Source organism: Grampus griseus (assembly GCF_964374135.1).
Source record: "Grampus griseus genome assembly, chromosome: 2".
NCBI classification, from domain to species: Eukaryota; Metazoa; Chordata; class Mammalia; order Artiodactyla; family Delphinidae; genus Grampus; species Grampus griseus.
In genome coordinates, this window is record NC_139018.1 from 134,049,602 (window position 1) to 134,067,808 (window position 18,207).

The 18,207-nt window shown below is 50.6% G+C and overlaps 1 protein-coding gene across 2 annotated transcripts in view; it reads right to left on the reverse strand.

The window, feature by feature from the left end:
• Window positions 1-18,207, reverse strand: part of SLCO3A1 (solute carrier organic anion transporter family member 3A1) — a gene marked incomplete at its 5' end in the record, with an annotated part of 313,818 nt that overhangs the window by 49,414 nt on the left and 246,197 nt on the right. For both annotated transcript variants that reach the window (XM_082649311.1, XM_082649310.1), the window contains one exon: window positions 10,657-10,920. In XM_082649311.1, the coding sequence (XP_082505437.1) occupies window positions 10,657-10,920 (264 nt within the window). The remainder of the gene's footprint in view (window positions 1-10,656; window positions 10,921-18,207) is intronic.

Sequence of the window (18,207 nt, forward strand, 5' to 3'; positions counted from 1 at the left end):
TGACCAGAGCACATGACTCCATCCCATGGATTGCCACAAACATGAAATGAGACCCACTGCATGTAAAGCATGTGGCCCAGGGCTTCTAGTCTAGAATACAGGTAAGAGTCTGATGGGATTAACGGCAAAGATTTACTGTATAGCACAGGGAACTGTATTCAATATCCTGTAATAAACTATAATGGAAAAGAATAGAAAAAAAAATATATGCATAACAATCACTTTTCTGTACATCTGAAACTAACACAATATTGTAAGTCAACCATACTTCAGTAAAAAAGAGTCCAATAGGATTAATAGTAATCAATATAATAGAAGTAATCCTTGGCTATGTTAGGGAGAGAGCCCTTGGGCTGGGAGGAGGACATCAGGCTTCCTACAGGAATGCCTATGTGATCAGATGTGATGAGTAGAGTGGGGAAGAGACTGGAGCAGATGAACTGAGCTCCTGGGAGCCAAGGGCTTTCCAAGAAGATCCCCCTTCTGCAGGGGGCTGTTCAGCAGGTCAGGGGGTCAGGAGGCACAAGTCCTTGTCCACTGCCCTTCCTGGGAATTGGAGGTACTCTGGGAAGTGCTCAATGTGGGGCTCAGTTATACTCCCCTTGACCCTCAGATCTCTCTGCCTTCAGTCTCTCTACTGAAGTTGGTCTTGACTTTCTTTCTCTTTAATAACACTTCTGTCAATACAGCATGGTTAACATCTCCCAAGATGGGAGATGGAGCCAGTCTATGCAACTGCTCAGGAATCATGACAATGACCGCCGAAGCCTGCCTCGCAACCAGTGTTGGATGGGCACCGTGGCAAGGTTTCTCATTTTTAACTCTCACAACTATTACAACAGGGGGTGGTCCTACCATCCTCATTTTAGACCCAAGGAAACCAAGGCTCCCTTGAGAGGCTGAAACCCAACAGTCCGCATCCCAGAATACAAAACAGAGAAGCGAAGGAGGGTCGATTTGAACACAGTTCTGCCTGCACTCTGGGACTCATCTCTAAATCTTCAGGTTTCTGGGTGGGGCCTCGAATCAACAGAAAAGTACTTTCCTGAAAGGTGAGCCACCATGAAGTGCTTCCCAACATAGGAGACCCATGACCAGAAGAGAACACAGGTGGGGGGGATCTGGGTGAGATAAATAACAGTATTCAAGTCATGACCAAAAAAAAAAAAAAAAAGAAAGAGGAAGGAAGAAATAATGGAGTGGAAAAACACACCATCATGGAGGCACAAGAGTGAAGCCAAGGTAGAGCGGATAGAGCAGATACTGGGAAAAACGAAGTTTCATGGGGTAGCGTGAATGTTCACCAGCCACCAAGTTGGTTCCCACATGCCCAGGGCAGGCTGTCACCCTGGCACCACCGACCCCACTGGACGCCGTTGTCTGGGTCCTCCCTTCTGTCTCATAGGAAGAGCCAGGTGCTCTCAGGTAGAGCAGAGATGGAGCAGCTCCATCCCCAGACATGGGCATTGTGCCTGGTAAGAGCAGATGCTTAATACATGCAAGGTAGATTAAAGAGTCCAATAAAGAAACAAATGAATCGCATAGCCTTGAAAGGTAACTGTCATAGTCTCTTCAGGAACATTAGCTGTAGAAACAGAGACCAATTTATGATCACACCATTCGAGATGTTCCACAGGTTCATGGGTTGTGAGGAAAGTGGGAATAATTAGCTAATACAGTCATTTCCATCACTGATTCTGGAGGTGCCTAAACCATCCCTTGAGTAGGTAGGGGTGAGGGAAATCCCAGTGGGAGGGAAGGCCCGTGGTGCCTCCCGGAAGCAGGTGCCTACCATGAACTTGGCCCCAGACCAGCAGCCTTGGGCCCCCTGTGGCCTCATCACTATAGAGGAGCCCATCCCCCAATCTCTGCCCGGGGCATGCAGGGGAGCTTCTAGCACCCTCTCACGGCTAACTTTGAAAGCAGTAACTACCAGGCTTCTGTCTGCCCATCTTCAGTAAGGTAATAGGCAGATAGTAACACCTCCCTTGTATGGAGAAGGTCACGGTTTGAAAGAACAAACAAGAAGCCATCAGCACAGGAAATGAGCATCTACAGCAAAATCCAAGTGTCAGATGGGTGTGGATCGGTTAGGACAACCCAGAGCCCATCAATTCCACCGACTCTTGAAAAGTCACCACCAAGGTGACTTACAGCCACACCAAGGAGGAGCAGTGTGGTTGCCCACTAGCCAGTTTAAAGCAAGAACTAAGTGTCCACAGAGGCATGTCTAGCATCTGCAAGCTGCTGCTCTAAACTGGGGTCATCCCAGTCATTTCCTGGCATCAGCAGTGTGAAGTCAGAAACATGATCCCCACATGATTTCAGAGGTGGAGGAAGGAGCTTGGGAAGCAGCAGGCTCTTATTCAGACCCCAATATTGCATCTTTCCATGTTGGCCGCAGACAGAAAATGACTAAGGAAATCAAGAGTCTTTCGTAAGCGAACGGCCACTTTTATAACTTCATGCCAGCCCCTAGAACCTTCTCTGGGAGCAGGGCGCCCCACCTCAGCGGTGGCCAGGCTCACTGCGTCTGACATTCACAAAAATGCTAACGATGGGAGAATTCATTCCTGGGAAGTCTGGAAAGAGAAACAGCAGTGTCCAGAAAAGAAACGGTGAAGCCAAGTACCCAAGCTGACGTACGTGCCCATCTCTAAACCTAGGCTTCCTAATGCTACTTCCGGAAGTGCTGGGTTTACAGCAGGTCTTCTCAGAGCCTTCAATATGCTAACGTCAACCTCCAAGAGTCATGTCACAGACTGTCCCAAGCTTATTTCATCAGCGGGTCACCTCCCCCATTTTATCTTATATGCAACTGCCAGAGAAATTAGCCCCTGGTGGAGACCCCTCAAGGGACCCCCACCAGCTCTGACATTTGTTTTCTCCTGGGAGCTCACTTACAATCTTCTGGGGAGCTTTAAAGACACCCAGATGCCTGGGTCACCTCTCCCCCATTCCCCTTCCCCACCACAGACTCAGAGAATCATAATTTGTAGGGATGCGGCCCCTGAATATGTGTGTTTCAAGAAAGCCCACATGCAATGCTGACTCAAATCCCTAGTTGGGAAACAATGGCTCATAAAATAAAGTCCAGTCTCATTAGAAGGGCAATGAGAAGGCCCTCAATAATTCATTCATAATTTTACCAAAGACTTACTGGGCAGCTTTGGATACCAGGAACTCTGCTGGATGTGGAAGCTGAGACCAGCCTGCCTTCTATCATGACCTTCCCTAAATCCTCTTCCCAAAACCAGATGTCTCTCTTCCATGCACATCTCAGGCATCCCAGCCCAGAAGCCTTTGCCCTCCCCTCCATCCACGGGAATCCTGCTCGTCCTTCAAGATCAGGCTGAAATGCTGCATCCTTCACACACCTGTCTTCAAATCCTCCCTCTGTGGTCCTCACTATATCCCTTTGAACCTCCCATAATCCTCACCACCTTCTATCCTGTATCATAGCAACACATCATAAGTGCCGGAAGAGTTAGCATGAATAAAAGAGTCCTGGGATCCCATAAGTCTGAGAAATATAAACTAAAGCAAAGCCAGACAGCTTTCCTTAGAGCTGGCCTTCTCAGAGCCTTTAACACAAACATATTCTACGACTCTCCAAGAGCGTCACAGTATACATATGGTTTCCCAGCTTATTTGGCCATGTAACCACTACTCCCGGTTATTTTTGTTGATCTGTTTTTCTCTGAGCATCTCAGAGGACTCACGTTCCAAGGAACTCCCATTGGGAAATGCTGTCTTCTAGTTTTTTCCCTCCTTCCTCCCTTCCTTCCTCCCTTCCTTCCTTCCTCCCTTTTTTCCTCCCTCCCTCCCTTCCTTCCAAAACCACAAGGAGCATCCACAGTGTGCCAGGCAGCATCGTGCTAGGTGCCCTCACCTATGTTCATCTCAGGCGCTTTGCTGAAATAACTTGAGATGGGGAGTCATGACTGATGCACGGATATAACCCCCAGCGCATCCTCCATCGACACTGATACGAACACGATGAAACCACTGACCAGTCTGGACCCTGGGGACCTGTAAAAATGACACCTGTGACGTGGCAGCCTCTGAACCACAGCTTGGCATAGAATTCCAAGTGGTTGGGAAGGCAGATGGTTTCCTTGGCCACAGAATCAAGAAAGAAGACTTTAACAGGAAACCCACACGAGGGGAAAGCACAGTTCTGAAGATGAATCACATGATAAAAAACACTCGGCCGTTTGGCCTGCAGAACAAGGACTCTCAGATCACCAGGCTGCTCACAATAACACTATGCTGAAAGGCAACAGGCCCTTAATTAAGAAAGATGTAGCAGAAACCGACTGCTGGCTGGCAGACGATGTAGGTGGCCTGGCAGAGATGCAGAAGCTGGAGGCATGAGCTGGGTCCCACGGCCAGGCCGACGCACGTGGGGCCCCCACGGGAACAGTGGGTGGCACAGAGGTGGGGGGCGAGTATGCACCCTGCCCGAGCAGCAAGACGCACGCTAGGAAGACGGGCAAGTAAAGACACGCACCCAAAGGCACAGTGCAGGTCAGCCTGAGCCACTGGGCTGGCAGACCCTCTGCTTTGGTGGCTGAAGCACCAGGAGCAGATCTTCCTTCCCACACAGGTAAGTCACCTGGGAGCCAGCCGTGACACTCAACACAGGTGGAGCTCCTGCTAAGCCAGTGTCTGCGGGTGGGTCAAACACAGGTCAGAACGCTGGGAGGGGCTGTGCGCGAGGACGGCTTTAGGGAAAGCAGCAAATCGTGCTGGGCTGGGCAGCGCCTGTCCAACGATCCATGCATCCCCCCATTTATCAGATGTGCACTGAACATCGGCCATGTACAAGGGCATGGGCAAAGCCGGATGTGGACCTCATGGAGCTTATGGAGGAAGTGATCACTCCTACAGAGGTCACATTCTGACCATGGCACAGAGAGCAACATGCTGTGGAGCGGTTGCCATCAGGAGGTCAGGGAAATGTCCTTGGGGAAATGATGTGTGAGCTGACGTCTGAAGATGGGATCAGAATTCCAGGGGTGGGAACAGCAAATGCAAAGTCCATTGAGCCTGGGGAATATGAAGGACTAAAAAGAGGCCAGCAAGGTGAGACTGGTATGGTGGGAACAGGGCGGCAGGTGTGAGAAGAGGCTGGAGGGGCAGAATCTCACGGGGCTGGTGGCCACGTGAAGGGCTCGGCCGCTATCTATCAGGATCAGACACATTCTGAACACATCCCAGTGTGGATGACAGCCTGGAGGGGGAGGGCAGACTGGAGTACAGGACAGACCATGAGCGGGAGGGAGAGATATTTAGGTGCTAAAGTCAGCAGAGCCCGGTGATGGATGGCATTAGGGGTGTGGGTGGGGAGAGGCGTGGGGAAGGTACCAACCCAGGCAGATTTCATCTCCCCTAGAAAGGAAGGTCCTCTAGAGTCAGGCTCTGCATTTCCTCTTTTGAAGAGGGAGAAAGTGGACATTAAGAGTGGAAGTTTCTCCAACACAGTGAAGGCTTTTGTTCCATCCACCCCAGACCGATCCCTTTTTCCTTCTCGGTTGGTTCATTAATAGTTGAGTGGCTCTTTGTGGGAAATAGAGGAACAGAGGAAAAGAGTTCGGGTTTGGGAGTCTCAGACCCAAGTCTGGTCCCAGCTGCATCCTTCACAGCTGCGGGAACCTGGGTGCACGGTTTAATCCCCCAGAGTTCCGTGTCCCCATGGGTGGCAAGGAGATTGGTAACGACACGCACGTTATCAGCCGTACTATGGGGGCCAAGTGGGAGGTCTGTGCAAGTGCTTTGGAAGTCATCAGCTGTACTCCATATTTTGGGCGTGGTTTTTAAGATTCTGAGCCTGAAGGCCCACCCCCACCTTGCCAGCTCAGCCATCACCCGCTGTCACCTGGTGCTACTATCTTTTCTGGGACAGGAAGAGGCCACTTGGCAGTCAGCATGAAGGGCGCAGAGACAAGAGCGCTCAGCTTTTGACTTCTCTGCTCACTCAGTGATCAAAGGTGGGCTCTCCCTTCAGGTTTTAAGCTGCTGGTACAGTGACACTCATCCCCGCTGGGAAGTCCGTCAGAGGGTCAGGAAATGCCAATGCTTGCAGGAAGCTGTCCTTCCCTCCCTTTTTAGCTGGACCCTTGCCTAGAAGACTCATTGCTTTAGGACACTTCTGCAGCCACAGTCGCAGTTTTAGTACCCGCTGTTGAAAAGTCACTTAGCACCTTGCTGACACCACTTTTTCTTTAAGAGAGTTCGTTTATTGCCCGAAGATGCAGCACAATGTCGTGGTTAAGAAGACAGACTCTGAGGCCCTCCACTGTTCAAATGCCTTTCCTTTCCATCTGTAAGCCTCAATTTCCTGGTCTGTAAAATGGTACCAATGTCTAATGGGGGTGGGGGGGGATTAAATATGATGGTGTAGGAAAAACAAACGTTAGCTGCTATTATGTGTGTATGTGCGTACGTGTGCGCACCGGCAAGAAAGTGTTCATTTGTTTACTCATTCATTCGTTCAATCCATATTACCTACGTGCCAGGCACTAAGCTAGGCAGTGGGAACAAAAAAGATGAATGAGAGCTTCGTGTCCTTGGAGAAGCCACAAGCTTTGGGAAGATGCAGGCAAACAGATGGGCCACTGTGTAGTGGGGGTTACCCCAAGTGCTTTGCGGGGGCTTTGAGGGCAACAGAGGAATGCAGCTTATCTAGTGCTGAGCAGACAGGGGCATGAGCGCAGAGGGGCTATAGGGAAGGGCTTCTTGGGAAGGTAGGGACCGAGACCAGCCCAGAAGTGGATCAAGGGAGGTAGGGTGTTCCAGGCAGAAACAGCAGCAAAGAGAAGAGTGCGTGAGGTGTTCTGAAAACTGTACAGAACGTGATGGGGAAGTTGGACACACTCGTGGCTGCAGGAACCCGTGGCTGCAGAAAGGGCCCGGGTCCTAACCATCAAGGCCCCTCCAGGGCAAGTGACGCTGGAGCCAATTTCCAAATGCAACACACAACGGTGGATGTGAGAATAAACACACTAGCTAATGATAATACTGTCCATTTGTCTGTTAACCGCCCCCTGAATTCTTTCCTCCCACCAGATCTAGACTTTTATAAACCATTCTGCAAACTCTGAGCATCCGGATTCAACGAGAGCACGCTACGTGCAGTCCTGGCCCCCAGGGGCTCACGGTGCAGGAAAGGGGAGAAGTGGACACAGCAGTAAACACAAGAGGAGGGAGGTGGTGGTGGTGGTGGTGGGTTCCTGAAAGATGAATCAGCAAAATGCTCTGAAGAACAAGAAGAGGGAGGAGGGGCTTTAGAGTCAGGGAGGAAAGGAAAAGTTCTTTGGTGGCACAGCTGAGATGCAAAAATGTATCTTGGATTTGCAGGCTCCCACCTGGGGGAGATGCTGGAGTTTCACAAGCCTAAGCATTTGTTCCCCTGCTGCCTGCTTTGTGAAATGGATATGTGACAGTCACCGCAAGACGGGGACGTCTGGGCTGTGCAACAAGTAACAGCTTCTCTACACAGTTCTGGAACAAGATTCTGAGCTCTCCATCTCTCACCTTCTTAAAACAATTGCAAAACCCAACTGGTGGTCGACTTTGTTGGAAATAGACCTTCAAAGCCTGCTCTGGGGGGAGAGGGCTCTGGAAAGCGATCACAGGCCTGAAGTCCTCTGTCACCAAACGGGAGCTCTGTGTCCTCACCTATAAACGGTAATAAGTCCTAATATTGACCTTATGCAGCTGCTGTGAAGTTACACCAGACACCACACGGTAAAACCAAGAGGAGCTGAACGACACGATCAAGGTTGTATGACGAGGAAGTGGCTCAGCTGGATTTGAACCCAGGTGAGCAGCCCCACGGCTCTCCCAGGAGCAGAAGAGGCTGTGTGTCTTGGTCCCAGAGGGAAGGAAGGTGGAGTGGCTGCTCTCGGGCCAACGGCAGTTCTTCTCAGGGGCCTTTGCTATCTGTAGAGCTTGGCAGGGCACACGGACTGATGGCTAGAAAAGAAACCCGCTTGCAAGCTCAGATGAAACGGATGAGAAATTGCAACATATAGATCTGCAGAGCAATGTTAATTCCTCTGATATGTGTAACGATTATCTGTACCCGTAAATGTGTTGCAGGCTGTATGCAGACCAGCGGGGCTTCCGAGGCTGCAAATCAGACGAAGAATTTGGGAGCGCCTGGCAGCATTGCATGCTGCTTTTGGTGGAAATGTCCACGTGGCAGAAACATTTTGTCTCACGTGGAAAAAATGAAGGATATAAACCACCGTGGCTGCCTCTCCGTGTGTTGGCATGTGTAAAATTTATTAGCATAATAGCTCGCTCCACTGTACCCTGGCTCCTGGGGATTCTTCTAGACACACTGCCTTCCTTTCCTGCTTGGACATCCTTTAGGTCCGTTAATGGACCTGATGCCTCCGGGAATTGCTAATTCTAAACTAAAAATCATTAACTATCCAAGTGGAGCCCAGGTACACACAGGCCATAACTTGTGATGGCTCTGATCTAGTGAGCCTCAGACCCATCTACCCAACTGTGTACTTGTCAGCTCAGACCCAGCAAGTCCAGCACTCATCTTGTCACTGGTTCGACTTTGCCCACTGCGTGCCTCCCCTGCTACTACACTTGCTCCAGAATCCAAGCTGTCTTGGTGACCGCTGTGTCCCTGGAGCCTGGCGGGATCTCAGTAAATGCTGACTGAATTAACAAATGGGTTAACCAGTAATTGAATCAGAGCCCGAGAATTCTGAAACCATGGCATCCCTCAAGACTCAGCTCAGCTCTGCACTGGACCCAAGAGGTGGGCTTTCGCTGCCTGTTGACTGTATTTCCATGACCTATGGTGCTGCCTGGTGCTGCAGTTCTCATCACATTAGGCCGCCTTTCTGACTTGCTGGCCTGTCGCTACATTGGACAGCGAGTTCTCTGATGGCACAAGTGTATCATTTTCACCTGTGTATCCCCAGAGATGAAAGATGAGCGATTACAGGTATAACTCTTACCATCAGAGGCTTAGGAAAACAGGGCCATCATCCTGGGAAGAGGAAAAACCTGGAAAGGCTGCCACCACCCAGGTCCAAGGTGCCCTCTGCAAGGCCCGCTCTCAAGCCAGCCCCATCTATTGCCGTGGATCTGGTTCCTGGGACACTGTGTGGCCAGCTGTGCTATCAGAGGGTCAGCAGGCATCACCCTCCAGCCACCTGGGGGCTCCTGAAGGGGGCCCATTTGGGGAGCCCATTTTAAGAAGCACATACTCCTGAGGTTCCAGACCAGGGCAACCTCAGAGGACACAAAGCACGGGGCCTTCTCATCTAACAGAGCATTCTCGCTCTTAGAGATCATCTACAATTCCACATGACGACTTTGGTAGAAGCCATCCCGGAACATGGAGTCAAACATGACGTTAGGTTCTTAAATTAGTCTCTTCTGGGAATTAGCACAAGTTCTTTGAATTCCTCGCTGGCTAACAGGTGGTATTAACTGACAATCTTCCAAGGGAATTCTCACGACCACGGTGTCACCGAGGAACGGTGTTACAACTTTATACTTGTGGAGAGAAGCGCGGAGAAGTTAATGATCGCAGAGCCGGTGAAGGGCAGAGCGGGGATCTGAGTGCGAGGTCACCCGAGGTTCTCTCCCTGGTTCTCAAGCATCTCCATAGAAAGTGCACCTCATTAGACAGAGCTCAGTAAAGAGACTCTCATCAAATCTCTAAATCGAGCACCGCAAAGCCTGAGGCGGCAGCTGCTGAAAGTGGACCTGGCTGTGTGCTCGGTTCCTGCAGAGGTAACGGTCCACCTGTTTCCCACCCCAGCCTCCTTGAGAAGTAACACCTCAGCCTTGCTCCTGCCCACTTCCAAAATCCAGCAAGTCCTTCAGGGGACCCAGCAGGAAGAGGTCCTTGAATTAGGGAGCACCGTGCATACCTCTCAGTGGGGAGGGGGCCAGGATAGACACCGAGCAGCTTTGAGGCTGTCCGGTCGTCATCCTCACCTCTTAAGAGACTGTAGCAAATGTGGAAATAACCAGGGGCTGTTGACGGGGTTCCTCATCCTCATTCTGCATCGCTGTTCGTGTCTCGCCATTTTGTCAGAAAAGATGCACTTGTTTCCTCTAAAAATGGTGATGAGCGCTCTGCTGCATTCTAAAGTGGGACTCTGCTCTCAAGACTGAGTTAACCTTTCTTTCCAGAGGAACACAGCTCTCATCTCTAGTGGAGGGGATGGAAGGACAGAGTGAATCTAAGGAAATGCTCTTTGGATGTGGCTTTTCCAGAACGCCTGCATCAGGCAAAGGGAGCCAACTTCAAAGTCTTACGCTGCTTCAATGCGCTTGTAAGTGGCCTGAAAGAGTTCAAAGGAGGGCCATGAAACGTCCAGCTCCCTCCTTTCCTCGCTCCCTTTCTTCCTTCTACGCACATTTATGTGTAGCGTACATCAGGTGCTATGTTAGCCACTGGGCTCTCGGCCTGGGGTGGGGGGGTGGTTCGTCTGCTGCCCCTTCGCTAAAGGGTAGTAACTTTGTGTTTGCTTTATGAAGTGCATTTACTTCTCAGGGATCAGTTAAGCACAGGGCCAGGGAAGGCAAATCATGCAAAACCAATGTGATTCTATCTCAGGTCCCCCAGCATCCGGTCCTGAGTGCCACCTGCCAATGAGGCGCCCTTACCTCTCAGCTGCTGGAAGCAGGAGGCACTGCTGTCCGGCTCCAGGGGGTGCCTCAGGACCCCATTGCTGGGCTTGGGTCTCTCGTATTCTCTTTCGGGGAGCATGGCCTGTTCGCTCTCCAGGGCGGAGTCTGAGTGCGGGGGCAGAGACTGTGGAAACCCAAACATCCAGACGGAAGAAAAGAAGAGTAAGGCACCGCAGAGCAGAAACCCACCCCACCAGGCTCCGATCCAGCGGGGGTCGTCCGGGGTGATGTCCAGGTTACCTGCAATCGGAAAAAGCACGGTTAGCGGGAGGGGACCTGGTGGGGCCTGGCATTTGGTGGAGGTTTGCAATCAGTTCTACAGGTAGGCCGAGGGCTCTGGAAATGGCCTGGGGTGGGGAAGACTGGTCCATGGGCAAAGCAGCCTAGGGCTTCAGAGCCGTGCTTCTGGTTTTCCTCAAGCTGAAGGCTGATGGCTTTCCCTCCTTCATCTTCTTGTCTACCCTGTGCTTGCACCAGTCTAAACAAAAACAGAAGCCAGACACCCTCTGAATTTAGGCTGGAATTGACTGTCTTGGCAGAGCTGCGAAGGTCTGCTAACAAACACACAGGGAAACAGAAATATTTATCGCTCAAGGGTATAGTTTTCCATGTATATTCACTCGCACCCCCTACGAAGCAGCTAACCTGAGATCCCATTCCACACCCCACCCCCGTCTTAAATCAGTTCACAGATCACACGGGGTGGCGCAGAATGGAAATCAAGAGCCAGGATACCTGGACTGAAATCCTGCCCGCTTCTCGCTGTGCGACCTCAGGCCAGCAATTTTGAACTCTTCATGCCTCAGCTGACTGATGTGTATAACACTGATGTTATGATGGTACTTACCCTTATCGAGTGAGGAAGATCAAATGAGCACCACCAGACACAAAGTGTTCAGGATGAGGGCTTAAGCACTTCAATGATGTTAGCTTCATATTTATGCTGAGGGTCGTGTTTCCAAGCTGCTAGGGGATGGGTTGTGGCCTGTGGTCTGGGGGGCCAGTCCTCTTTTAGAAAGCTCTGCAGGCAAGGTCCATGCTTTAAGGCAACAGGCATGTGGTTTGGCTCTCTTGTCTGTGACTACTTTGATCTGCCAGCTGAAGTCAAGAAGATGTAAGCTACCGCTTACCCCTTGGGAGATGTTTTTCCCTCTCTCTACAACTGCCTTTCGGAGCAGGGCGCTCCTGCATGAGCTGCTTAGAGATGTCTCTTTGATGATGATTCCATATACCTGGAGCATGGAAGGAAATTCTTGGAGGTCTGGACCACAGCATATGAGCTAAGAACTAATAGGGCTGCAGGCCTGGACCAGATGGATGGATGGGCTTGGCAAGAGAAATGACCATAGTCACCAGATGAGCACTCCCCCATCTGTAAAGTGCTCTCCCTGAAGACTCTTCAGCTAACAGTAATGAAAACACCAGCCGTCATTGACTGAGGGCTTACTCTGCGCAGGGCACCATGTGGAGTGCATTCTTAACTGTTCCAATCAACCCTCCCCGCAACCCTACAAGGCAGGGCCTTTTACTGTCCCTATTTCATATAGATGGAGAAATCGAGGCTTAGAAAGGCTGGGTGCCTTGCCTACATCCACGGAGCTGAAGACTGGAACACAGGCATCCGGTCGCCAAGGGCTACACTCTCTCCCTCTTGACCGGCAGGTCTTTGTTTTGGGCTCCCTGGAGGGCCCTCAGTGGATAATTCCTGTGCTTTGTGCAATGGGTAAGACCACCAGCTCTTCTGACAGTTGGTAAGTTGGCCTTTGCAACATCGGTAGTCTCTGTCCTGGAGACCCTGACACGAGCCCAACAGCAATAACCAGGGCACCTGAATGGGCCAGTTGCTTTTGTGCGGCATCATGCCGGAGAGGAGTATATACTCTATAGAGTGTACACTCTAGTGGGCTTGGGGCTGAATCCCAGCGTTGTTACTTACAAGCATGTGATGCCGGGCAAGTGACTCACCCTCCCTGACCCTTAGTTTCAGCATTTGTGAAATACAGATGATACTCATGGACAGTGGTTTCCAGGATGAGAGGTAATGAAAAAGCGTCACCTGACACAGAGTCGGCTCTTATCTATGGGAGCTCTTAATGTTTCACTTTTAGGGATATATTTATATAAATGGGAGTTTTAAGGTACAGACTTTTTTTTAAAAGGAGTATGGCATGGGAAAACACAGGGTGATCTGGAAAGCATCTTCGTGCAAACAAGAGAAGAGAAAAGGAAGTCACACCACCTTGGGTAGCTAAGCAAGACTGTTTGCACCAATCGCTTACTGTTTTTTTTTTTTTTTAACATCTTTATTGGAGTATAATTGCTTTACAATGGTGTGTTCCTTTCTGCTTTATAATAAAGTGAATCAGTTATACATATACATGTGTTCCCATATCTCTTCGCTTACTGTTTTTCCTCACCTACTGCCAAGCAATGAATGAAAACAAAAGACGGGAAAAGGGAGCTACAGTATTTCCCTCCTTTGTCTTTGGGCCCCATAAATCTGGCAGATGTGAGCCAGTAGGGAGAGAGAAATCCTGGCAGTTGTTTGGCAGAACAGAATCAGTCGCACGTAGAAAGTCATATTTTAGATAGGAAGTCAGTGACTGTTCTATGTGTGAGAAAACATCCCCGCGAGAGGGGCTGCGCTGCGGGAGGTGGATGTTTATGTGAATTTGGCAACTCGCTCCCTGTAGGCCTGTGCCTGTGGGTGGAAAGCCGACACGCACTCGCGATCCCTAAGACAGGGGAGGGTACCCGGTCTGTGTCAGCCTCAGAGCACACCTGCCGCTGGGGAAGGGGCGGGGGACGGGTCTGGAGGGAGATGCGCGGAGGGCAGGGATCTGCAGAGCCAGGAAAATCACAGTTGACTATTCTGGGAAGTATTGATTTTTTTCCTCTCCATTTCAATTATCCAGAGGACGGCGGCAGGGAGAGAAATAACAGGCTAAGAAGAAACCACTCAGCTTTGGAGTGTGCTGCCCTCAGGACTGGTCAGCCTCATGAGTGGAGCTTCAGCCCAATTTTGGTGGCTCTTGGGAAGACAACAAATGCTTGACACCAGCCTGAGAAATGTCTTTTCTGAGGCACTTCTTTTCTCTACCCATCTCTACAATGAATAGTATTTTCAGGAGGCATCTTGGCCATTTAAGAGGAATATCCACCCCCACCCCCCATCCCCTGCCTGGCAACTGTCATCGCTCAGCAGATATTGTTCTAGCATTACCTGTGCTGAAGGGGAGTTCTCTACGTGGCCTGGCAAAGCATGTCTGCTAGACATTACCCATGTCTGCATTTGGGTCTCCTCCTCTGAGAACGAGGAGGGTTTCACCTCCCTTACTGTGGAGTTAGGTGTGGCCACGCACCACAGAATTTTGCCAATGAAATGCGAAAGAGGAGACACATGTCTCTTCCGTGTGGAGATGTGTATGAGCTGGTGCATGATTCCCCATGCTCTTTTTTCCTGCCTGATTACGAAGCATGTGGAATTCTCCCTAAGATGATGCCTGAGAAGCTACAATGAACAAAATGTGCCTGCTGACCTGCATCAGGTATATAACACACGCAGCAAATAAACCTTTAGTATTTCCAAGTCACTGACATTTTGGGGGTGTTTGTTACTGCAGCATAACTCAGCCTACCCTGACTAGTACAAAAGGCTTAGGAAATAAAAAATCATACCCTTTGGGCTTCCCTGCTGGCGCAGTGGTTGAGAGTCCGCCTGCCGATGCAGGGGACACGAGTTCGTGCCTCGGTCCGGGAAGATCCCACATGCCGCGGAGTGGCTGGGCCCGTGAGCCACGGCCGCTAAGCCTGCGTGTCCGGAGTCTGTGCTCCGCAATGGGAGAGGCCACAACGGTGAGAGGCCCGCGTACCGCAAAAAAATAAAAATGAAAATCATACCCTTTAAGAAAAGTGGTCCCGGGCAGGCTTAGAATAGCAATGGTATTCTTTTAGGTCCAGGTAGGGGGCCAGGCATGAAAATCTCTCTACTTCTCTTTCTATCTGGTTCTAGTTAGTGTCTTGATCTTAAAAAATGACTGCAGTTTCAGCCTTTTGGCGAAGGCTGCTGTCAGGAAGATGCCCAGAACACAACTGAAGAGCACCAATCTGTCTCATTTACTTAGAATGCATCAAGTTGCCAATGAAGGTAGAACCGTGGATAAGGAAAGATGTTGAGAAGGACAGGGTGGAGACAGTATCTTGGGCTGTGGGAACAGTCGAGCAAAGGCCTGGCATCCTCAGGGGACTCTGTGAGTGTCCTGGGTAAGCTCCCTCCAGCCACTTGCCTGCCCCTTGGTCATTCCAGGCACTGAGGAAAAATGCTGGGAAGGGAGCAGAGGGGAGCAGGGAGAGCCACCCCCCTGGGTCACCATGAGGCCGGCACAGGGTGGGTCTACCTTTGCATATGTGTCTGTAGGCTTGTTAAGATTTCTGCTCTATAAAACCTATTGTTCTGACTCTTGCATTCTTGGAATCCAACATTTGGAGGGCTTCATAGTTTCCTTGGGTGAGTTGAGCAAGTTTTGACAGCTGTTCGTTCCCTCTGTTGAAGGTCATATAAACATACGGGCTTCGTTGAGATTTCCCTCCATTTCCAAGGACCACTACCATTGTTGGTTCAAACGAAAGAAATCCCCAGGAACGGGGTTAAACCAGTTTAAAACTAACCAACCAAGCCACCCATGAGGATACCCAAGACTGCGAGAAGAAGAGATCAAAGCAAATTGGGAACACTGACTAAGTCCCAGGCCATACTGATGCGTGAGCGATACTATGGCTCTCTGAGCAGTTTTGCTTCGTTTTCCTCAGTCCATTTACCTATTTTTCTAACCTACTTTGTAAAACTTTTGCTATGAGACTCAAGAAGTCCAAGAGTATCATTAAGTTCCAGACCTAATTAGAAACTGGAGACAGGGAGGGGGTGGGGATGGAGGACAGCATGGATGGTTCAGAATCCCAGCCACTGGACTAATTAGTCCAACGTGAAGGAATCTGGCGGTGGCAGCCAGCCCCAGGGTGGCAGAGCTGGATGCTCTCTGCTTGTCGACCTTTTCTGTGAAGCCAGTGGATGGACGTATCTTGCTGCAGCTGCAAACGCTGTGCAGCTGTAGCAGAGCGGGCTGGTGTGCCTTAGGGCCAGTCTGTACGGAAGTGTTGGCAGTCAGGGCATCTCAGCCAGGCCTCTGTCCGTGGAAGGGGGCAGGCTTCTGGCTAAACTCCTGGAGAGGTTTCAGGGAAGTGAGCTGCCCAGTTGGGGTCAGATAGGCCTGGGCTGTGCAGTGAGTTAACCTCTCTGTTCCTCATTACACCTAATTTTACTGTGTGTTTACTATTCCCCAGGCACTGTATTAACTGCTTTGTATGATTAACATGATCATGTCATCCACACATAGACGCATGAGGAGAAATGGCCCCAGGACCACACAGCTCGTTAGGGGTGTGGTTGGGATGTGAATGGAGGTCTGGTCTGATGTTTGAACTCAGAACTCATAATCACTGCCGGAGGACACATCATCTGTGAGGTTCCAAAGAGGCATTCAATGTATTTAAAAAGGGGTCAATTCACGGCTGCCATTGTCATCAGTTTGTTAACCCCACACTGTGAAGCTTGGTCAGTCCAGTGCTCAGGGGTCTACTCTGCTACCAGGCCCTTCTTCTTCCTACGTCCTGCTCTTGACTGGTCTCAGCTTTACAAAGATATTCTAGAAAAGAAATTCTGCAGGCACCATCATTCCTTCCCCAGGCTGTCAGAGGAGGCACCTGTCCTCCTTAAGAAGAGGGGCCGAAGGAGCCACAGAGGGCTCAGACACGGATGAAAGGCGGCAGCAGCAGAATCCCTGTGTCTGAGTGCCGCCAGGGCAGCCCTCCTGGGGAGCTGCCCGTGGGGTCTTGCAGCCCCATAGCTGGCCTGCTCCTACAACCAACCACCTCCCCTGCAGCCCCAGCCTCACTGACACACAGATTCCAACCAGACTCCCTCACCGGTCTCCGCCTTCACCCTGTTTCCTCAGCCGCTGCTAGGCTGCCTGGTGAAAGGCACATGCCCTCCTCCAACTACCCCATAACAAGGGCCTCCCAGGGACCTGCCTTGCCCACCTCGCACAATTCCCAGGCCACTGCTTTTCCCAGTCCCCTGCCCAACTCGCAGCTGGAATTTCAGAAACATATGGCTGTGTGCGTGGCCCCGTACATTCATGCTTAAGGGCACATTCCCATAGGCTGGACAGCCCGAAAGAGGGGCTCTGTCTTAGTCGGTGAGGAAAAGACAGGGAAGGGTCATCCTGAAAGAACTGAGAACCGACTCCTCGAAATACAGCCCCAATCCACTCGTAGACAGAATGACAAGTTTCAGTCACAAGATTAGAAAACTGCTGGCAACTATGGAATTCTGTGACTGGCTCCTGAATAGAATAAATTATGTTTTTCTGCCCTCTGCTGGTAAAGGGTGGCACCAGCCCTCCGGGGGCCTTCAGAAGGGATGCAAACCACGAGGGTGACTCACAACACATCCTTCAGTCCTTCGAGACTCATCAGATAGGAAGTCCGCTATTAACTCATTTTGGGGAAAGGCGGCCATCAGCAGGGTGCCCAGACGGAACGGAAACGCGCCCATCTGTCTCCGGTATGGGAGGCTTCAAACTGCCAATGAGTCTAGAACCGTAGATGACACTCACCTGGGCCTTGAAAGGTGAGGACAGATGTTGAGGAGAATGGCTGGGGACGGTGCTCCAGACTGAGGGGATGGTCTGAGCAAGGGAATGGCATACAGAGGGGGCTGCGAGTGGATGGGCTAAGCCCCCTCCAGCCACCTGTCTACCTCTTGGCCATTCTAGTCACTGAGAAAAAGATGCTATTTAATTCCCAAGAGGAATCTTGGCGAGGGGTGTCTCCACATGCTTGCTCCGAGACCTGGGTTTTATATAGATACACCCCTTGGATTGGGTACATCCCTTTACCTCTCTAGGTATCAGTTTCCTTATCTACATAATGCAAGAGTTGGAAGAGAATGATGTCTGAGGTTCTTTCTGGCTCAGGGATTCTGGTATTCCACAAGCTTTGATTCAAGGGGGCCCTGCTAATACACTGAGGGCAGGATAGGCTGCCTGGACACTTGCCTTCTCCCCGCAGGCAGCCTTCCCCATGCACTGGGAGGGTGCCCCCTTTCCTCCCCTCCTTTGCTACTCCTGTCCTGTACTGCCTTTGGTGCAGTGGCGGAAGCCGGCTTTCTGTCCGTAGAAGCAAGATGGCAGCTGACTGTGTCACCATGGGTTGTTTCTCTGACCAGGCCACCAGTCATCCCACCCGCTAGGAATAGGGTTCAAAGGGCCAACCAAGGGCTACAAAACAGCGGCATTCAATCCCCTCCTGAACAGACCCAGCACTTTAAAACGAACAAACAAATAAGGCTGCATTTGATTTTTCTCCCGCGTTTGGAAATCTGTAACATCATTAGCTACAAGTAAATATATCACTGGGATTAATGGAGTGAATCACAGAGTGACTTGATTGGATTTAAAACCAGATTAT